The sequence below is a fragment of the Equus caballus genome, chromosome 7 (assembly GCF_041296265.1).
Source record: "Equus caballus isolate H_3958 breed thoroughbred chromosome 7, TB-T2T, whole genome shotgun sequence".
Classification (NCBI taxonomy): Eukaryota; Metazoa; Chordata; class Mammalia; order Perissodactyla; family Equidae; genus Equus; species Equus caballus.
The window spans coordinates 3,689,315-3,712,064 of NC_091690.1; the positions used below are offsets into that span (position 1 = coordinate 3,689,315).

Below are 22,750 nucleotides of genomic sequence, written 5' to 3' on the forward strand. Positions count from 1 at the left end.
TGTGTCTGGTTCCCGTGACCGTCCCTCACGCACGATCTGGTCTACAGCAGGCGCTCAATAAGCCGCCGCTTGTTCAGTGAGCGACAGAGCAGCCTGACGTGCACGCATGCCCGTGCACACCCCCACGGTCACACGTGTGCCCATGTCCCCACGCATGCACACCCACGAGCACGGGCCGGCATGCCTGGGCACCACGGGGTGGCCCCCCGTCAGGAGCACGAGGAGGGGGCAGCAAGGATGCATGAGGAGGGTCTCCTGCCCTGGGCCCTCCGGGGTCTTGGTGGGTGGGGGACTGCGGTGGGAACTTCCCCCTAAATTGAACATCAGACTCGCAGCTCTGGAAGAGCCTGCAGCTCCCACGACAGAGGCAGAAAGAGCCCAGAGACAGGCAGCAACTTGCCCCAAGTCACACAGCCGTCCTGACTCTGGCTTGGGGCCTCCTGAAAAAGCCCGGGGGGTGGGGGGCAGGCTGGAAATGGTGGCCCTGCAAGTGCCTCTCCCACCCTGGGCCCTGTGACCCCACTCGTCACTCCAGGGCCGGAACAAAGGGGACACTGGAATGTGACCCGGTGCCGATCTGCCCGGTGTGCATCCCACGGGGGAGGCTGCGTGGACACCCGGCCCAGAGGTGCGGAGAGGAGGACGGCCGGGGACACCAACAATGAGCCCCGTGTCACCGAGGTGTCACCGGGTAAGAGAGCTCAGGGATGACCTCGGGGTCCAGGTCCTTTCTCTGGGGACCACAGCAGGTGCCCCTGGGGCTCCCATGCCCATTGGCCTGGCGTGTAAACGAGGCTGCCGGCTCCAAGAGGCAACCAAGGGCAGGAGACCCTCCGAATGGGGGGGGGTGGGGTCACAGCACAGCACGGCCCGGCCGCGGGAGGAGCAGGGGCCACAGGGCGCTACTCACGTATTCGGCCGTGTCGTCCGTCTCCCACTGAGCGCGGGAGGAGGCGGCGGGGGAGAGAGGAGGAGGTGAGCGGAGACGGAAGCAGCGAGGAGGCGGGAGCGCAGGGCGCGCGCCCGGAGCGCAGGGCGCCGCCCACCCGGAGCCCCGTGTGCGCACGCGCACGTGCACCTGCCCGCCCGGCCGCCCGCGCCCCGCCCACCTGGGCATCGGCCAGCATGATGTCCTTGATGCGCGGCGGCCCGCGGGCCTCGGCGCCCTCCATGCGCACGTAGTGGACCTGGTAGCCGCGGATCTGGCCGTGCTGGCGGCCGGGCGCGGGCGAGCGCCACAGCACGCGGATGGCCGTGGCGTTGAGCGCCTCCGCCTCCACCTTCCGCGGCGGCGCGCTGGGCACTGGCGGGGGAGGGAGGGAGGGGAGGCCGGCGGCGCCGTTACTGGGGCGCCCGGTCCCGGTCCCGCCCCGGGCAGCGCGCCCGGTGCTGGGGGTGCCGAGGGGCCGCTCTGAGCGCGCACGCCGGCCGCGAGGGCGCGCCTCCTTCCTGCCCCACCCCGGGGCCCTGCCGGTGCGCCCCGCTCACAGCCCAGGCTCCCCAGGGACTAAGCCACCCGCCCGGGGCGCGCGCAGGACGCGAACGGGCCGTGCACGCCCCGCTGTAAGCGCCCACATCCCACAGCGTCTCCATCCTGCCAGCATCCCTGCCAAGCAGGGACTCAGTCTCATCTACAGATGGGGAAACTGAGGCCCAGAGTTGCTTCTGCACCGGGTTAGCGAGAGAAAAAAGCTGCATGCTCTATGCCCCAGGGTGCAGCCAGGCCACTAGGCCCTGGGGATCTTCCTCTGGCAGCCCCCAGAACAGAGCCCTCTCCGTCCACCCCCAACCCCTTGTCTGGCACGAAGAGCCGCGTCTGTCCGTCCCTCTGCTTAGGACATAACTCGGGGCTGCTGACCGAACCTTCCAGGCCGATGGCTTGGAAGGCAAACCGGGTTCCACAAACCAAGGGGCTGCGATTTGAGGGGGCAAGCGGCTCGCTTCATCCCCAACCCCACGCCCTCAGCTTCTACCGCGTGACTCCAGACCAGGGCCACCAACTCAACTTAGCCGGTGAAAACTCTCCAGATCCAAAATCGGCCACTGCGACAACATTTACACCACGGGAAGTGGCCGACCCTACAGACGGGTCCCCACCCATCATCCCCCAGGAGAGCGGGCTGTCCCACCACTGCACGCCACGGTCTGCCCGCTCCCTAGCGTGCCGGGCTCCAAGTGAAGGAGCCACAGCTCCTGGCTTGTGCCATCGTCCCAAAGCTAAGGCGTCTGGGGTCAGGGCCTAATTTTGCTGCCAATGCTGCCGGCCGTTTCGGACACCCCGTTTCCACGGTTTCCACACGGGGCTGCCAGCTTAGCTCTCCAGGCACAAGGCCCCAGGAGAAAATGCCACCCAGCAGCTGGAGGACGGAGAATTCCAAGATCGAGGACGGGTGGACGCTGCTCGCCTCATGTCCCCCGCTCGTGACAGGGGCCTCTCCCTGGTGACCACCAGCCAGCCCGGTTCTCCAGACACGGGGGGCTCCGAGGCGGGGGTCCAGGCTGGGGCCCGCGGGGTCCCCGGTGCTTACCGTCCTCGTCGGTGCGGATGACCACGGGCGAGCTCTCGGGCCCTGGTCCCACCTCTGTGTGCGCGACAGTAGTGATGCGGTACGTGGTCCACTTGTCCAGCGCCTCCAGCAGGATCTGAGTGGTGGTCGGGGGGATGCCGTTCACCTCCTTGGGCTGTGGGTCCTCCGAGCCGAGCGGTCGGTAGCGGACGCTATAGCTCACCAGGGCCCCGTTGTGCGTGTCCGGCGGTGGCGGGCGCCAACTTACCAAAATGGCCGTGGAGCGCGTGCTGACACATTTAACGTCTTGAGGGGGGGCTGACGGTTCTATGGGAGGGGGGAGAACGTGGGGGCGGGGGAGGGAGGCGGGATGGGCGAGGGGGGGGACGGGGAAACAAAAGATGGGAAAGAGAAAATAAAAAAGAAGATGATAACAAACAAAACAGAACCAAACCAAAGAGAAGTCGAACCCAAAAGAAGCGGGTGGCAACCGAAGGTGGGATGGGCGGGCGGGTGGGCGGGCGGGGGCCGGGAGGGCTGGCCAAGAACGCTGCGCTCGCTGCGTGGGGCTGCACCCGCCTGGCACACAGTAGGTCTTAGGTGGAGGGCAGCCGCAGTCCTCATGAAGCTCACACGGGTGTGCCACGCACCGTGCCAAGTGGGAGAGCAAGAAAAGCCCCATTTACTGGGTACCTACTATGCGCCAGGCACGGGGCCAAGTGGAAGAGCAATAAAAGCCCCGTTTACTGGGCACCTACTATGCGCCAGGCACAGGGCCAAGTGGAAGAGCAATAAAAGCCCCGTTTACTGGGCACCTACTATGCGCCGGGCACAGGGCCAAGTGGGAGAGCAAGAAAAGCCCTGTTGACTGGGCACCTACTATGCGCCAGGCACGGGGCTAAATGGGGGAGCAATAAAAGCCCCATTTACTGGGCACCTACTATGTGCCAGGCACAGTGCCAAGTGGAAGAGCAATAAAAGTCTCACTTATTGGGCACCTACTATGCGCCGGGCACAGGGCCAAGTGGGAGAGCAAGAAAAGCCCTGTTGACTGGGCACCTACTATGCGCCAGGCACGGGGCTAAATGGGGGAGCAATAAAAGCCCCATTTACTGGGCACCTACTATGTGCCAGGCACAGTGCCAAGTGGAAGAGCAATAAAAGTCCCATTTACTGAGGACCTACTATTTGCCAGACACAGTGCCAAGAGGAATAGCAATAAAAGTCTCATTTATTGGGCACCTACTATGTGCCAAGCGCTTCGTAGAATAACAATAAACATACTTATTGAACACCTACTGTGTGTCATGCACGGTGCCAAGGGCTCCATAAAATAATAGTAAACATCCTTATTTATTGAACACCCACTGTGTGTCAGACATAGCACCAAGAATAAAATGACAGTAAATATACTTATTTATTGAACACTTCCTATGTGCTGGGCAAGGTGCCAAGAGGAAGAGCAATAAAAGCTCCATTTACTTGGCACCTACTATGTGCCAGGCACTTTGCCAAGTGGGAGAGCAATAAAAGTCTCATTTATTGGGCAACTACTATGCACCAGGCATAGTGCCAAGTGGGAGAGTAATTAAAGCCCCGTTTACTGGGCACCTACTATGTGCCAGGCATGATGCTAAGTGGAAGAGCAATAAAAGTCCCATTTACTGGGGACCTATTATGTGCCAGACATGGTGCCAAGAGGAATAAAGTAAAAGTCCTATTTATTGGGCACCTACTATGTGCCAAGCATGGTGCCAAGGGCTTCACAGAATAATAGTAAACATCCTTATTTATCGAACACCTACTGTGTGCCAGACATAGCACCAGGAATAGAATGACAGTAAACATACTTATTCATTGAACACCTACTGTGTGCCAGGCACTGTGCCAAGTGGAATAGCAATCAAAGCCCCATTTGCTGGGCACCTACTATGTGCCAGGCACGGTGCCAAGGGCTTCATAGAATAACAGTTTAAAAAATTCTACTTAGTGAATCCCTACTATGTGCCACGTACCAGGCCAAGGACTTCACAGAATAACAGTAAAATATTTATTATACACCTACTGTGTGCTAGGCATTGTGCCAGAGGAATAGCAAAAGTTCCATTTATTGCACACCTACTGTGTGCCAGGCACACCAGTCAGAGCTTCAGAGGATAATAGTAAACACGTTTATTTACCGAGCATCTACTGTGTGCCAGGGGAACAGCAGTAAAAGCCCCATTTATCAGGCACCTACTGTGTGCTAGGCACAGCTTTAAGAGCTTCAGAGGTCAACAGTAAGATCATCTATTTACTGCACACCTGTCCTACCAGGGACCTCAGAGGCCGCCCGATGGCTTACTCCAACTAGGACCACCCTCTTGGCCTCATTTGCAAAGAAAATAATGCTCATGCCCTGAACACCTACTGTGTGCCAGTAAGCATGCCAAAGGTTGCACAGAGTAATAAAATAAATAGAATAAATAAAGTGCCTGTAGATTGGACACCTACTGTGTTGGTACTAGGCTCAGGGCTTAACAGATAACACAGCCCACATTTAGCACCTACTGTGTGCCTAGATCCTTATAGATCACAGTTCTGTTCTTAGCCCCTACTATGCAGCTGGTACCACACAGCCCATTACAGATCAACAGCAAGTCTGCCTTATGGAACACCTACTGTGGGCTGGGCACTGTAATAGCAGTTGTCATTTATGCTGCACCTACTGCATGCCAGGCATCTGTTAAGGACTTTATAAGGTAACAGTACTAGTCCCCACATAATAAGTACCTACTGTGCGCCAGGCACTGTCCTAAGGACATTATCACTTAACATTAATAGTCCCCATATAGTAAGCACCTACTGTGTGCCAGGCACTGTGCCAAGGAAATTACCAGGTTAACAGTACTCGTCCCCACATAGTAAGCGCCTACTGTGTGCCAAGCACTGTGCCAAGGAAATTATCAGGGAACAGTACTAGTCTCCGCATAGTAAGTACCTACTGTGTACCAGGCACTGTGCTAAGAACATTATCACATAACATTAATAGTCCCTGCATAGTAAGCACCTACTATGTGCCAGGTACCCTGCTAAGATTATTATCGGATAAGAGTACTAGTACCCACATAGTAAGCACCTACTGTGTGCCAGGCATGGTGCCAAGGGCTTCATAGAATAACAGTTTAAAAAAATCTACTTAGGGGCCGGCCCGGTGGTGCAGCGGTTAAGTGCACACTTTCTGCTTCATGGGCCTGGGGTTCTCCGGTTCAGATCCCGGGTGCGGACATGGCCCCACTTGGCACGCCATGCTGAGGCAGTCGTCCCACGTACAAAGTAGAGGAAGATGGGCACGCATGTTAGCTCAGGGCTAATCTTTCTCAAAAAAAAAAATTCTACTTAGTGAATCCCTACTATGTGCCAAGTACCAGGCCAAGGACTTCACAGAATAACAATAAAATATTTATTACACCTACTGTGTGCCAGGCATTGTGCCAGCAGAAAAGCAAAAGCTCTATTAATTGGGCACCTACTGTGTGCCAGGTACAGCAGTCAGAGCTTCATAGGATAACAAATAGTAAACACGTTTATTTACTGAGCATCTACTGTGTGCCAGGGGAACAGCAGTAAAAGCCCCATTTATCAGGCACCTACTGTGTGCTAGGCACAGCTCTAAGAGCTTCAGAGGTCAACAGTAAGAGCATCTATTTACTGCACATCTGTCCTACCAGGGACCTCGGAGGCCGCCCGATGGCTTACTCCAACCAGGACCACACTCTTAGCCTCACTTGCAAAGAAAATAATGCTCATGCCCTGAACACCTACTGCGTGCCAGTAAGCATGCCAAAGGCTGTATAGAGTAATAAAATAAATAGAGTAAATAAAAGTGCCTGTAGATTGGACACCTACTGTGTTGGTACTAGGCTCAGGGCTTAACAGATAACACAGCCCATATTCAGTACCTACTGTGTGCCTAGATCCTTATAGATCACAGTTCTGTTCTGAGCCCCTACTGTGCAGCTGGCACCACACAGCCCATTACAAATCAACGGCAAGTCTCCTTTATGGAACACCTACTATGGGCTAGGCAGATAAAAATAGTAGCTGTCATTTATGCGGCACCTACTGTGTGCCAGGCACCGTGCTAAGGACATTATCAGGTAACAGTAATAGTCCCCGCATAGTAAGCATCTACTGTGTGCCGGGCACTGTCCTAAGGACATTATCACATAACAGTAATAGTTGCTGCATAGTAAGCACCCACTGTGTGCCAAGCACTGTGCCAAGGACCTTATTGGGTAACAGTAGTAGTCCCCAAATAGTAAACACCTACTGTGTGCTAGGCACCATGCTAAGGACTTTATCAGGTAACAGTACTAGTCCCCACATAGTAAGCACCTACTGTGTATCAGGCACCGTGCTAAGGATGTTATCACATAACATTAATAGTCCCTGCATAATAAGCACCTACTGTGTGCCAGGCACTGTGCGAAGGACATTGTTGTGTAACAGTACTAGTCCCCACATAGTAAACACCTACTGTGTGCTAGGCACTATGCTAAGGACTTTATCAGGTAACAGTACCAGTCCCCACATAGTAAGCACCTACTGTATGCCAGCTGCTGATATGACTGGATAACAGGAGTAGTCCCCACATATTAAGCACTTACTGTATGCTAGGCACCATGCCAAGGGCCTTATGTGAAAATGGTAATAGTTCTTATTGCGCACCTGCTGTCTGCACACATGGTGCCAAGGGCTTTGCAGATAATAATGCCATGTTTCGAGCAAAAACTGTGTCCCCCAAACCGTGCCAGGCCCTTTCAGACTGACAGTATGTGCCTAGCGCCAGGCCAACCTCCTTAAAGACAGTGCCATTATTAAGCACTTACTGTATGCCAGGCATTGTGCCCAGAGCTTTGCAGAACAAGAATTGTAGCCCTCATGTTTGGGTACCTACTGTGCGCCTGGCTGCAGGTTAAGCTTGTTACAGACTACTAGAAGCTTCTGTTCTTAGAGTGCTAACTATGTGCCCAACACTGTGCCAATCCATGTTTAGATTTAAAACCGCAGCTGCATTTATGGAGCGCCTACTGTGTGCCAGGCAGTGTTGAACGACAGTGACAGTTCCCGTATATTAAGCTAGGAGCTTCCTGGACTAAGCATCATGGTCTCCAGGTGCCGAGCACGAGGGGCCAGGCCCCACGCTAAGGGCCTCACTGTCGATAACCCTCACGTTCTACGCATCTTCTGCGTGCCCTAAGCCCTAAGCTCTTTTCAGCCTCAAAAATGCATCCCACTGATGGCGCCTTGTTTAATTCTCATGGGCCCCCTAGGTGGCGGAAGTCTGCCCCCTCCACCCCATGCTATGGGGGGGGGACCAGTTTCAAAGTCCGCTGGCCTGGTTTCCTATTCACCCTGGTTGTGTACCTACTGGGTGCCAGGCCCCATCATCCTGGGTGCTTTCCAGACATCACCTCTCATTTTACAGACGAGGCAACGGAGGCCCAGAGACGCCAAGCTGCCTGCCTGGGGGGCACGTGGTGGCAAAGCCAGGATGGGACCCCCAGCTCAGCTGTGGTCCACAGGCTGCCTCGCCTTGAGGCTGGGAGCTCAGGCTTTCTCAGCTCGGGCCAGCTGAGGACGGCTGGAGCCACGCTCCCTCAACTGGCCCTGACTCTAGCATCTGCCTCGCCTGGAGGGAGGCCCAGAGAGGTCGCCGGCACACACAGCCCATACCATCACGCCAGCCTCATTGGTTCATGGAGTGTGTATTTATTGAGTACTCAGCACATGAACACCCCGTACCGGGGTCTGGGACCCGGATGCATCAGAGGCCCTGTCCTCAAAGACACTGGGCAATGAGACCCCAGGGGCCACTGTGATGGCTCACTTCAACTCGAATGACCCTCTGGCCCCCTTACAGTGAAATACCCAAACTAGACCCTTGGGGCGCCCTCCCTCATTTCTTGACCAGCCACCCCAACCAAAAGTGCCCAGGGTTGAGGGGGGCGGGGTCAGGCAGGAAAAACCAACCGAGGAATGAGCCGGGAGGAATGGATTCGCTGAGAAAGGGGGAGGAAAACAAAACCAAAATCGTAATAAAACAAGAAACGACAGTGATGGCGATGATGATGAGAAAAACCATAATAAAAGAAAGAAAGACACCTTCCAGAAAACTCCCAGTCTGGTTACCTACCTTCCACGCTTCAACTGCTAACTTATAAGACTTTCTTACGAGGGAGGGAGAGGCGGGAGGAAGGCTGAGCTACGAGGCCAGACCGAGCTCTGGGTGGGTCTCGGGACGCCCAGGGTGGGCACGCTGCAGTTCTGGAGTGGCGCCGGCGAGGCGGGAAGGTGGGACGGCGTCCGGGGAGACCCACGGCTGAGTGGTCTGGCCTCCACCTACCCTTGTGTTCAGCCTAGGACGCCCACAGCCCCCGGGAGAAACGCCTGGCCCTGAGTCTCGGCTCCCAGTCCTCTTGGGCCCCACCCGTCTCGGGGCGAGAAGTGGGGAGTCCCTTCTCCCCAACGCCCTGTCCTGGGCCGCCCCGGAGGTCCGTGTGGCTGGGCCAAAGCCGCCTTCTCGACGACCCTGGAGGCCGCCTCCTTCACAATCCGGCCCAACCTGCGTGGCATCTCGGGGTGGGGGGGCGGTGTGGACAGAGATACGGATGCGTGGCATGTGGCTCCCCATTAGCGGGCAGGAGCACCTCTTGACAGAGGGATGGAGCGTTCAGGGGGCTGAATTTGGCCTCTGGACTGTCCGTGCAGCCCAGAGCGGTGGGCCCACGGGGTGGGAGCGGGGGGGGGCGGGCACGCAGGGTGGGCCGTCTTTGTGAACCTGCTTGAGACCAGCGCGTACTCACCTTGGCGACACCCGTGCCGGTCTCTCTCACGTGGCCGCCCAAGCCACAGGACACCCTCACTGATCGCCTCGCACACAAGCACGCCCGGACGCCTCGGCTCGACTCAGGGGAGCGGGGAGGGGGGAAAGGGGCCGGGGTGGCGGGGGGGTGGGGGTGCCGTGTCTCCGAGGCCCTTGATCTCAGCGGCTCAGACGCCCCGACCCGAGTCGCTGTCACTCTCGACTGACCCGTGACCCCCTGTGCACGCACACCTGGCGGGGGGCTTGAGGTTGGAACAGCAAAGTGGTTTCCGGAACGAGGCCTGGGATGGCCACGCTGTGACTGACTGAGAGGGGGGCAGGGAGGAGGGCCTGGTGGCAGGGGCCACGACGGCCGAGGCCACGCCGGGCTGAGCGGAGAAGAAGGATGCAGCAGGGGGAGGGGATGCCTAGGCCCTCAGCCTGCAGGGAGGGGGGCGCAGAGCCAGCTGCCGGCTGCGGTGTCCGGGCCACGAGGTGACTCGTCTGTGACAGGGAGGCCGGGCGGGCACAGCGAAGAACTCAGGAATTCGAGCGCCCTGTCGTGGGGCCTGCGCTGCCCCCCAAACCTGGCGTCAGCTCTGACTCCTCCACCCCCCGCCCCCGGCAATGGGGGACCCTGTCTCAGGGGAGGAAGGGCCATCTGGGGACGGGGCTTCATCTCCGTGCCCCCTGCTCTCTCTGGGAACGACGGGGCGCGAGCGGTGACGGCCTCACGCAGCCCTTCGGACGCCTGTGCCATGGGCGCGACGTGGCCCAGCCACGAGCCCTGAATCCGGGGCGGGAGGAGGAGGGACCCGGCGCCCTCAGCAACCGAACGAGGCACAAACCGGCCGCGGCTCGTCCCCCAGGGCTCCAGGCCCGGGAGACGGAGAAACCGGAGCTGCGGGAGCCCCACAGGCGAGCCCTCGCTGCACTGGGGGGAAACTGAGGCACGGCCTGGGCGGATGTGTCCGAGGTCAAGGGGCCGGGTGGGGTGGGCCAGAGGCGCCCCCCTGCTGCTTGTGCCATCTCTGTGGGGTCAGTGCGCTCAGGGGACAGCCGTGCGGCGGAGGGGCCCCTGCGGGGAAGGGCGCGTCCGCGAGACACCTACTGGACTGCAGTGTGCGCTGGCGCACCGCCGAGGTGAAGGCGCCCAGGCCCTGCGGCGAGCGCGCCGCCAGGCGGAACAAGTACTCCGTGTTGGGCTTGAGGTCGTCCACCACGAAGGCCGTGGCCGGGTCGAAGGTCCTCCCGACCTGGGGGGGCGCGGGGAGAGGCAGAGACAGAGAGAGACACAGAGAAAGAGAGGGAGATAGAGATAGAGAGATAGAAAGGGAGACAGAGAGACAGAGACAGAGACACAGAGATAGAGACACAAAGAGAGATAGAGAGACATTGAGACAGAGACAAAGAGTGAGACACAGAGAGACAGAGATAGAAAGAGATAGAGATACAAGGAGACAGAGAGATAGAGACATAGAGAAATAGGGACAGAGAGAGATAGAGACAGAGAGACAGAGATAGAGACACAGAAAGATACAGAGAGATGAGAGACAGAGACAGAGAGATAGACACAGAGAGACAGAGAGATGAGAGAGACAGAGACACAGAGAGAGGTAGAGACAGAGATACAGAGTGACAGACGGACATAGAGACACAGAAAGATACACAGAGATAAGAGAGAGACAGAGAGATGAGAGATGGAGAGATACAAAGAGAAATACAGATAGAGAGAGAAAGAGATAGACAGAGACACAAAAAGAGATTGAGACAGAGACACAGTGACAGAGATAGAGACACAAAGACACAGAGAGATGAGAGAGACAAAGAGAGACAGAGAAATAGAGACAGAGACAGAGAAAGAGAGACACAGAGAGAGCAACAGAGACAGAGACACAGAAAGAGAGATGAGAGACAGAGACAGAGAGATAGAGAGACACAGAGACAGAGCAAGAGAAACAGAGAGACACAGAGACAGCGACACCAACGAATGACAGAGACAGAGAGACAGTGAGACACCGGAGAGCAGAGAAAGTGGGGCCGAGAGAAGGGGGTAGACAGACGCGGAGGCGGAGAGGGGACAGCAGAGGAGGTCGAGGTGCACAGGGCCGGGGGTGGGGGGGGAAGAGACATCAGGCGCGGGGTCAGTGGACACGTGGACCCCCCCAGCCCCCCGTGTCCCCCCGCCGCCCGGTACCTCTCGGCCGTGGTCGCCCTCGCGGAAGAGCAGCTCATACTTGATGATGCTCTCCTGGCGCGGGGGGCTCCACGACAGCCCGATGCTCGTCTCCGACTTGGCCTCCGCCCGGAAGTTCATGGGCTGGCCGGGCACTGGGGGGGGCGAGGCAGAGGGACGGCCATGGGGGGAGGCCGGGGAGGGGTCCCCACCCTCCAGAGGACCCCGTTCTCCCGAAAAGAGGCTCATGAAAAGCTGAGCGCCACCCTGGAGGAAAGGCTGTTCCTCTCCAGATGCTTCTGGAATGTTCTCCACTCTTCTGATTTCTCTTACTTTCCCGGGGACCCACCCATCACCCCTGATGTTAGCTGTCCCCCTCCATACCCCACCCTCTCTGCTTCCGGTGCAAAAATGATTAAAAATTCCCGTTTCGAGTCACCCCAGCAGCCTCCTCGCCCCCCAAATTAACCGACAGAGAAATTGTGTGGACAATATTTTGAAACGTGGATTTCTATGCTGTCCCCGCTCTGCAGCCGCCGGGTCCCAACCCTCTCGTTGCTTTGCTTGGACAGCGGCCTGAGTCTCCCAGGATTTGAGGTTCTGGAAGCCTGACCCCATAAGGGAGGGACCAGAAACCCGCACAGAGCTGGGGCCCCACCCCACCCCCAGCGCTTCAACTGGAGCGGGCGGGAGACCGGCCCACCGCCTTGGGGCGATGCGCTTCCCACTTCTTATTATAAAACAGGCAGCGTGGGTCTCTCCAAGGACAGCAGCGGACACGGGTCCTCAAACTCAGATGCTGACGGGGGCAGAGTAAGGAAGAGAGAACAGGGAGGCAAGAGGAAACCGCCCCCTCGCCTCGGACGCAGCTGCGGGGATCTCTCTGACGTCAGGAGGCAGCCCCGTGGGGCTTGCCAAACCCGATTTTCCAAGAGAAGCAGAAATTTGGGTTTTTCTGAGACAACTTCCTGCTTCAAAACGCTGGCAGGAAAATCTCCAAAAGCCCCTTGCGGGACACGGGAGCCACTTTGCAGCTTCCAGGCAAGACCGCCAGCTGCGGGCGAGGAGAGGCATCCAGGTGCACGGAGACGCACCCTTGCGCTCGGAGACGCATCTTTGCCCCACCACCCCCTGCCCTCCGGAAGGACGGCCCCAAATCCCGCTGTCCCCTGCGGAAGTCACGCCCCCCCGCCGACCGCTCACCTCCCTGCTGTGTCTTGACCTGGATGGGGTCCGAGAGGGGCCCGTCGCCCACCGAGGTGAAGGCCAGCACGCGCACCGTGTAGGTCTCGTCCTCCAGCAGGCTGCCCACGGTGGTCAGCAGGCTGTCGTCCACGTTGTGCTTCTGCCAGTTGCCCACGGGGTGCTCGGGCTCCATGGTGTAGTAGATACGGTAGCCGCGGATCAGGCCGTTGGGCTCCACGGGCTCCTCCCACTGGATGATCATGGTGGTGGCGCTCAGCATGCGGGCCTGCACGTTGCGGGGGGCGCTGGCTGGGGCCTGCTCGCCCGTGCGGGTGACCACCGACTCGCTGGGGGGCCCCTGGCCGATGGAGTTGACGGCTGACACCCAGATCTCATACTCCGAGTTGGGGCTCAGCCCGCCGATGCTGTAGCGGGTCGTGGTGATGTCCTCCTTGATCTGGTACGGCCCGTCCTGGCTTTTCGATTTATACTCGATGACGTAGTAGGACACTGGGTCCGGGTTGCCCGAGTCCCACGTGATGGTGATGCTAGTGGCTGTGTTCTCGGTCACCACCGGAGTCCCGGGGGCTTTGGGGAGAGCTGTGGGCGGGACGCAGAGCGACATCAGGCACGTTGGCTGCAGACCGTGAAGGCTGTGTGACTTTCAGCCATGCAACCGCCCTCTCTGAGCCTTCACTTCCTCAGCGGTGACCAGGGGCCTAATGACCCCCATCGCATCCTCTATAGCAGGGGTCGGCAAACTACAGCGTGAGGGCCGCCATCTGTTTTTATAAACAAAGTTTTATCGGAACACGGCCACGCTTACGTATTGCCGATGGCTGCTTTTGCATTACAGTGGCAGGGTTGAGTAGCTGCAGCAGAGACAAGGTGGCCCGTCAAGCCGAACATATTTATTTTTTAACAAAATATTAGCTTTTTAAGAAAGATACTTACGTTTGAAAGAAACACTGGTGGTCCCTGGTCTACAGCGCTTTCTGTGGCTCACGTCTGTCTGTTCCCCATCCACGCTTGCTGTTCCCTGCACCTGGCAGGCTCTGCCCCCACATAACCAAGTGGCCGGCTCCAGCCTCCCTCACCTCTCTGGCTAGAGGCACCTTTGCCCAGTTCTCACCACCACCTGAGGTTATCTCGTTTTTTGCCTGTTCTCCCCCGACAACAGGAACCGAGTTTTATTTACAGCTGCATTCCCAGGCCCTAGAAGCATCCGCCAGGAGGAGTTCAATCCCTCAGCAAAATGCCCAACAACCCAGCCGACGGTGACACCTTCGAGACCACTCAGCTCTGCCACTGTAGCCCAAAAGTAGCTACAGACAAGGTGTGAACAAAGTGGCGTGTGTCAATAAAACTTTATTTATAAAAACAAGTGGGGGGCCGGGTTCAGTCCGCGGGCTGTAGTTTGCTGGCCTCTGTTTTAAAGCGTAAAAAATACTTGGGGACACCTTCCTCTGAATCTCACCACACACTCGAGACATCAGGAGAATCTGGAGTCTGGTCCCCCACATCCTGGCCCCCCACCACCCTCCCTATCTCTTTGTTTTTGAACAGACTGCTCCCCATTTATTTTCTCGTTCTTGTTCAACTTTTTAGTCTTTCCCTAACTTCCCTGGCAGGTGGGACCTTTACTCTGGGGTCCGAATGACATTATGTGGTCCCCATCACCGCTTGAATCAGCCTGTACCATGGCTGTGTGGCCGTCTCCCACTTTGGACAGTGACCTCCCCAGAGTGAGACCAGGTCTCATTCCTCAGGGTCCCGAATAATTTATACCCAATAAATATTTTTTTCCAAAATTGTCCCCTTCACAGCCACGAATGACCGAGCCAAATCGGTAACTCAGAGGTTTTCCACCCGTAACCCCCCCACCCGGGCCTGAGGTTTGGGCACCACCCGCCTCCCCCGTGTCCGGTGGGCGCTGCTCACATTTCACCGTGATCTGGGCCACCGCCTCGATGACGCCCAGGCTGGACATGGCCACGCAGGTGTAGTTGGCGGAGTCCTTGACGTCGGTGAGTTCCAGCACATTGCGGCCCACGGGCATGTCATCTTCGGGCGTCAGGTCCTCGGCCCCCTGCATCCACTTGACGTAGGGCATGGGCGAGCCCACGGCCACGCAGGTGATGTTCACGTTGCCACCTGGCATGATCTCGTGGCTCACGGGCAAGATGGAGAATCGGGGAGCCACACGGCGGACTGGGGGGCGGGGGTGGCGGGTGCGGGGGGGGGGGGAGATGCGCGGGGTCGCGGTGGGGGGTGGGGTGGCAGGGGAGACGGGAGGCAGAGGAGAAAAGAAAGAGAGCAGGAAGAAAGAAAGAAGGAAAGAAAGAAAAAAAGGAAAAAAAAAAGTGGAAAACAATTTAAATATAAACAGGGCTCTTTCTTTCCCCCCGGTTGAAATTTTTTTTTTTTCTTCCAAATGAAAAGAAAACAAACAAACCAAATTAAAAAACCAAATTCCAACACAAAGAAACCAAAACTTCAAAGGAAGGTACTTCACAAACAATATAGAGAGAGATATATCGATATATAAGAGACATAAAGCATTATTCCATAGCAACAGGGTTTCAGAGACCAGAGGAGCTGGTCACAGCACAGTTACGAACACAAAAATTTATCAGTCGTTTCTCATCTTTGCTGCAAAGACGTGGTTTCGGGGAGCAGCAACCCCCCCCCCCCGGCCTGCGCTCCCAAACAGGGAGTTCTAGAAAGTTCCAGCCGCCAAGTGGCGGGGGGTGGGGGGGGGTCTCTGAGAAGGTCGGATGGGGAGCGAGGAAGGTCGTGGGCCCAGCTGGGACCGGGAGGGGGCCGAGATGCCCTCTGGTGACTCGGGGGCCCCACCCCCACTTCCCGAGGGCCCTCAAGGAAAAGATGAGAAACTCTAATGAAATTTTTGTGGTTTTGGGGTCTAGAAACCCTTCTAAAAGCTTCTGTCGGATCTGACAAGGTTCCATTGATAGATGCAGCTCTCAGACTCACAAACAGCATGCAAAATAGGTTGGTCGAGAGAAAGAGAGAGAGAGAGAGAGAGAGAGAGAGAGAGAGAGAGAGAGAGAGAGAGACAAGCAGAAGGAGGACAGAGAGGGGGACGATGTCAAGAGACCTGGATCTCGGGGGCCTTGAATGCACACTCGTGTGGGGACCAGAGAAGAGCCGAGAGACAGAGAGAGAACAGGAATGGAGAGACAGAGAGAGAGAGAGAGGGACAGAGACAGAGAAAGCCGGAGGGGGGAGGGGGCCCACTTCAACGCTGCATGTTAATTCTAGCGGATGTGACCCAATGCGACATGTCACATTGTCACATCGCAGCCCTGGCAGAATAATAAACAGGATATTATTAAGAAGAAGAGGAGTCAATGGGGGGATGAACTTGAATGGTGAGGGAACAGGGGGACATGTCCTATGCGATTCCCAGCGGGAAGCGGGTGCAGCCTTCCGGCCCGGATCTCACGGACCGTGAAGGCAGCAGGATGCATTCCGGGGGCTCCGTTTTCAGAAGCTGGACGGGTTTCGGGGTGGGAAAGGAGAGGGGTGGATGCTTAGGGACTTCTAAAAGGCGTTGCTGCCCACTGAGAGATGTGTCATGGCCGTCGGGGGGGGGGGCAGGGGGACTCGGGTGAACCTAAAATCCTGCCAGCCAGAAAGAGCTGGTCCCTGGCTTCGAGGAGCCACGTGGGGTGGCTGGTCCTCAGCTTGGGGTGGGTCAAGGAGCCCTGCCTCCAACTGCAGAGATGACAGCCGGAGCCCCGGGGAGGCTCAACCAGGCCACCAAGGGACGTCCAGCATCTCGACTTGTCTCACACGGTCTTGGGGTGCAGCCGGACCCCTGAGGGGGTGCGTATAGGGGGGCTCTGGCCTGCCCTACAGAGGAGGGGGCTCCAGGGGTGTAATAAAGGGAGGCAGCTAGTTCCCTCTCTTCCAGCCTGGGTTCCCAGCTGGAAGGCCCTGCTCCCTGAACCCCGGCTGGAGGCCAAGAGAAGGGGGAGCTCCTTGGGGGCAGGAGGAGGGCCAAGGAGCCAGCAGCCCTTCGGAAAAGGAAGCCCCACGAAAAGTCCAGAGTCACACTGGAGACGGGATGAGGAAGTGGAAGGGATGGCAGAGAGGGAGGAGCGGGAGCGGGGGTGGGGAGACAGAGGGCCATGCAGACAGACTGGGGGCGAGGGGCGGGGCCGGCCGCTGAGATGGGGGGCGGCTTTCTGGCAGGGCCGGGCGGAGGGTTGGGGGGCGTCGGGGGGAGAATGGGGTCCGGCCAGCCAGCGGACAGACGCGGTCCAGGCCAGCCGCCGGCATCCACAGCGAGGCATGAGTGGGATGCCTGGATGCGGCGTTGTCATGGAAACGGAACACGATGGGGGATGAGCGTGGGGGAGCTAATTAATCGAGGACAGAAAGCGGGCGGGCGTCGAGGTCCAAAACAAAACCAGGAGAAACAAATGAAAGAAGAGAGCGGAGGGAAAAAAAAAAAAAAATTATCCCCAAACCAACCGAACGGAAAAAAAAAATCCCTCGGAAAGAAAAAGGCCCAAAAGCAAGAAGAAAAAAACAAAACCGAACAAAACATGGAATGGCTGTGGGGCTGAAAATCGGGGTCTGAAAGGAGGCGGGCTGTGGCTTCCCCAGGGAGGTGCCCCCCCCACCCCCGGCAGAACACAGGGTCTGGCCTCCTCACCCTGCACCCAAGACCCTCCGTGGAGGGTTCGAGGCGGCCACAGAGGTGAGACACTCGCGGAGAAAGAAGCTTTGGAACAAACCGACCCGGCCCCACTGGAGCCCCTCGCGGCCACATCTCAGTGACACCCTGCCCCTCGCTCAGGGCTGAACAGAAAGAGGTCCAGACACTCTCATCGCAGAGCAAAGGCAAAACTCCTCGGGGCCTCAGCATCCCATAGAAAAGCTCTCCGGGCGGGGGTGGGTGGGTGGGGGGAGCCGATCTGGCTGAATGAGCGATGCTCAGCCTGGGCATGAGGCCAGTGAAGTTCCCTTCTGGCCTCCCAGGGCGGGGGAAAGGTCAAGGAAATGCTACACCTTGAGGGAGTCTGGGAATGAATGAGAAATAAAAAAGATAATAATAAAGGAAAGACTAAGAATTTGTATGGAATCCTCAACTCGCTCTATCACTCCCGACTTGGAGAGGCGACTGTTCTTCTGCCTACTTTGTGGATGGGGGAGCGGAGGCTCAGGGCGGGGACAGGAAGACACAGAGAACGGAAGTGGTGGGGCCAGAGCTCAAAGGCGGGCATGCCTGGTTCCCGCATCTCAGATAAACTGAGCCTTCTTTCACTACCATAAGTAGCAAGAATTATAGGCTGGTGTCCCTTCTTGGCATGTGGTTCTTTCAAACTTGTATGTCCTTACCCTCTTGGGACACCAATGAGGACAGTGCCCATTGGCTATACCCACCTATCAACTGAGTAATGCCCAGTAACCACCAATTAAATAACACCCAGCAGCCATCATGATAAATGTCCAGAAGCCATCAGTAAAAGGCTCATACTGAAAGGGGTTGTTGGAACATCAAGAGCCAGCTTTAGGATTCAAAGGTTAGATGCGAACCCAATTTGTTCCTCTGTGAGGCTCAAACGTCTCGCCCAAAAGACCCCGTTTGCATCTGATCTTAAAATCTTATCTTTGAATATCTCCCCTTAGGAAGGAACATCCCTTGGAAGGTCTCTCTAACTTTTTTCAGAAGGAAAGACAAGGCATGCGTCTTGAATATGTAGCAGCCTTCTGCACAGGAATTATAAGTCAGTTCGATGTGGGAGGGCATTTATCAACCACAGTAATTTTAGTGCTTACGATCCACAACATGGCCGGCAGCCATCAGTTAAAGGGATCTGCCAATAGCCAGAAAGGCTGTTTCCTAAGACGCTTTGCCCACTTGCTTTCTCACCCACCCCGTTCGTCTCGAAGGGGGTGCTGTAGGAAGAGGGCTGGTTTGCCACGAGTTTGGGGAGAATCGTGCCCATTGGCGCTGGGTGGCTCAGAACCCCCTCCCTCCCCGGGAGGTCTCATAGGGCCTCTGGGCACCCTCCCAGCTGGCAGGGCGGGCGGCTGACGCTGTGTTCTGCCCAGTATGGTACTGACACCCACCCGCGTCATCTTTCCACCCCCGGCTGCAAGCTTGAGGTGCGGGTTAGAAAGTAAGGTGGGCGCGGAGCCCACGGGACGGCGTGGCCCCGCGGGACCCCCGCCCCCAATTACCGACCTGAATGGAGGGTCCAGGCGGGTTATAAGGGGACCACACCAGCCTTGGTCCTCAGCATGCTCCAGCTGGCTTCCGTTTCCAGCTCTTCTCCTCACCGAGTAGCCGGGGGGTCCCAGCGGGAGGGGGACCCGCGTGGGTGACGGGGTCAGGAGGGTGCGCGGTGCGGGGCGGGGGGAGGGGAGTGGCGGGTTTGTGGGGGGCGGGGGGGTGGGTCGCTTCAAACCCCGATTCACATGGAAAAAAACAACTCAAAAACCGTCAAAGCAACCGGGAGACGACCCTTTCCCCAGGCAGAAAGAGGCAGAAACTCAAAAACCGAAAGGTGGGGGGTGGGGGGTGGGGGGAAGGTGGTGGTTGGGGGGAGGAGGGTGGGGGAGGGGGGAGGGAGAAACTCAAAAGTGAGGTGATCTGGCTGAAGCTTTAGGTAAGGAACTTAACAGTGTGACGCATCTCAATGATTCAGCAAGCCGCGGCTCCGAGGGGGTGGGGGTGAGGGGGTTCAGCTGGGCGTTTTGGGGTGCGAGAGGCCGCTGAGGGGCTCCCCCGCACTCCAAAACGATGCGGATGGGGAGGGCGGGGGAGAGACGCCCCATTCTGCAGCCTCCACGGGTCTACTTAAGCTTAGATTACACCTGTCAGGGGAAGGGAGGGGGGGGTCCGAGGCCGAATTCCACAGCCCGTACCCTCAGCCCCTCTGCTGAGCCCCAGCCTGCGGCCCGGGGACGGTGGGTACCACCCCCAGCCTGCTTTGTGCATGCTCCTTCCCCTCTCCCCGTCTCCGCCATCCTGCCTCCCCTCTCTCCCCCCACCAGCTCCCTCTGCCATCAGAATAGCGTGCAAGGCCGGGAGGGACCTGGCTGGACCCCCGGCCCACGGGCTGACCAGCGGCCTCGGCATGTTGTTGGCATTTTTTGAACTGGACATTTTGCTACACGATAGCTATTCGTGATTCTAAAATTTTTTTGGTAACCTCTCTCTCTCCCCACTTTTTTTTTTTTTTTTTGGTTCTAGCAGAAAATAGACGTCTTGCCAATCGACTGACTCCCCTCTCTGCCCCCCACTCGCTGCGGCCGCCGGAGACGCGGGGCTTTCCAAATGACGAGGTGTAATCTAATATTCCCTCACCGCCTCCCTCCTCCCCCCCAAAAAAACAGAGGAAACAGCGATGCAAAGACTGTCAGGCAGGCAGCAGGCGAGAGGTGTCGAGAGCTCAGTGTTCCTGCAGAACGCCCCCTCCCGGCCGCCCGCCACGCCCGAACCCAGGAAAGCCTGCCTCCCCCCCAACCCCGGGGAGCCCCCTCTCCCCTCAGGATGAGGCTGGGATGAGGAGAAAGGCTGGGTCTTCATCTGCCATCACCGACCCCCAGAATCAAGTCAGAGGCCTTGGAGACCGGGTAGGGGGGAGATGTGGCCCGGTGCGATCAACAAACACTGGGTAGCTTGCCAACACACCCCAGGGAAGTATTTCTGGACACACGGGAGGTGAGGGGGGTTCCAAGCCCCAATATTTGTATCTATTTTGGGAGGAGGGCCAGGAGGTCAGGGGAACACTTCAAGGCCACAACCACCCATTCTATGGCTTAGATGCCACCAATTTCATTTTAAACACAATTTGTCCCATAAAATGCCATGCTACGGATCTGATCTGAAAAGGCCTGGAGGTGGGTCGCAGATCAAGGATTCTGAAGAACACCTGGAAACTGGGGCAGTCTAGACTTCCCGCTGGTATGGGACACAGGGTCCCAGTTTCTGAGCTCGGCACTCGAGACCAGGCACTCAAGAATCCCAGCCCCCTCGTGCCTCCTCCCAAACTCCAACCACATCTCAAGTCCCCTTGAAGGTGGAAAGGTCTTCCCCATGTCTCCAGCTTGCTCCGAGCTCTCCTGGCACGTTCTCGTGACATGGGGTGGGCAGCACACTATCTCTCTTTTTTTTTTCTTGAGGAAGATTAGCCCTGAGCTAATATCTGCCGCCAATCCTCCTCTTTTTGCTGAAGAAGACTGGCCCTGTGCTCATATTCGTGCCTTTCTTCCTCTACTTTATATGTGGGACACCTACCACAGCACGGCTTGCCAAGCGGTGCCCTGTCTGCACCCAGGATCCGAACCGGCGAACTCCGGGCCACTGAGAAGTGGAGCGTGTGAACTTAACCACTGCACCACCGGGCCGGCCCCATGCAGCACACTATCTAACTGGGTCCTGTGCATCGTGGTTCAATAATGCTATGTGGCTGGACCACGTGGTAAAGGCAGCATCTTTAGCCGCTCACTCACACCTTAAAGGCTTACAATTTTAAAGAGAGAAAAACGAAAATGAACAGCCAGGGAGCATGTAAGCTGATCCTCTTTCCCGGTGGAGTTCTGGAAGTAAAGCTGCCGGCAGCGTTAAAAAACACAGGCTGGGTTTTGACTCTGGCCCTTTGGATCCCAGAGATAAATTTGGGGGGAAGGGCAAGTCTGAAAGCCCCACCCCCTTGGACAATCCAGGGTCAGCAGAAGCTGGAGACTTTGAATGGAAGGAAGAGGTAGGTGGGGGTGGGGATTTCTCGCAATCATTAAGTCTCGGACCGGCTGCTCCGGCAACAATGTAAATATTTGTAACTTTCCCGGCAGAGCACGCCAGGTGGCCCCCGGCTTCCAGTGGGCTGGTGATTATCTGCAAGGGCAGCTTAGCACCCAAGCTGGGCCCTTTTTTGGCCTCCTTCTGATACGGTGGCTGCAGAATTTCCTAGGGGAGCAACGGGGATAAGATGAGAGATGCAGCTCTGGGGAAACCATCCATCTCACGGGAATGGGGTTGGAGCCGGGAGACAATGCGATTATGAGATGGGCTCCGAAAAGCACCAGAGAAAAAGGACATCTGAGCAAACGAATTTTAGCTTCTGCCCCATGACTCTTTTGAAAGCAGTTTCCCATAAGCCATCTTATTGCAACAGCGGATCTGTGAGGTACATAACGGGGAAACTGAGGTCCCCGAAGAAGGGAAGTGACTTGCCCAGATCATTTCCTTCAACTCTTTACTTCCCTGTTCTACGACAAAACCACTGGCGATTTCTTACGTGCCATGCACTACACAGGGCACTTCATGAGCACTAATTAGCTTGACGGAATCCTCCTGCCTCCTCTGTGAGCCAGGCACACTGACATCCTTACTGTTCAGATGAGGAAATGGGAATTAAAGCAATCAAGTGACTAGCCTGAGGTCACACACTCAGGGAGGGGCTGAGGCAGGGTTGGAATCTGAGTTTGCCAGAGCCTAGGGTCTGTGCTCTCACCACTAGGCTATCCTGCCCCAAAGTCCAAGTGCTCTTCAGAGACCCTCAGCTACCCCTCAGTTCCAATTTGCTGGGACCCAGCTTTGCTGGAGGGCCTGGGAGACCCCTCTCCTCCATCTTTTGGGGTCTTCCCTGAGGGTAGAGCTGGCAGCTCTCACACTGGATTCAAAAGGAGACAGGAGAAGTAAATCCCCTCGGGTTGCATCTGAAGTCCTCTTGCCGACTAGGCCCTGGACTTCATCGGGAGTTCAGAGAAGGCAAGTGAGGGACAAGAACGGGTAAAAGGTGACCCCAAACAGGCTGGCCTCTGCCCTCAATGATCATCTATGTTGGGGAGTGAGCTGGGGGCTGGTGGTTAGAAGTCTAAATGGATTTTATTGGGGGCTTGGTTTTTCTTTGGGGTTAAAGTGGGACTCTCAAGGGTTTGCCTTTCCTCAGGGAGGGAGCAGAAGGTGGGAGCGTGCATCTCCGAAGGTTTGCAAGAGTGAGAGAGACACACAGAGAGAAAGAGAGCGGAAAGAGAGAGAGAGAGGAAGGGAGA

The 22,750-nt window shown here is 57.1% G+C and overlaps 1 protein-coding gene across 1 annotated transcript in view; it reads right to left on the reverse strand.

The window, feature by feature from the left end:
- Positions 1-22,750, reverse strand: part of PTPRS (protein tyrosine phosphatase receptor type S) — a 95,334-nt gene that overhangs the window by 19,148 nt on the left and 53,436 nt on the right. Inside the window, exons 7-13 of the mRNA XM_023644493.2 lie at positions 14,657-14,926; positions 12,734-13,315; positions 11,552-11,685; positions 10,466-10,610; positions 2,529-2,834; positions 1,110-1,303; positions 911-937 (exon numbers count right to left, since the gene is read on the reverse strand). Of these exons, the coding sequence (XP_023500261.1) occupies positions 911-937; positions 1,110-1,303; positions 2,529-2,834; positions 10,466-10,610; positions 11,552-11,685; positions 12,734-13,315; positions 14,657-14,926 (1,658 nt within the window). The remainder of the gene's footprint in view (positions 1-910; positions 938-1,109; positions 1,304-2,528; positions 2,835-10,465; positions 10,611-11,551; positions 11,686-12,733; positions 13,316-14,656; positions 14,927-22,750) is intronic.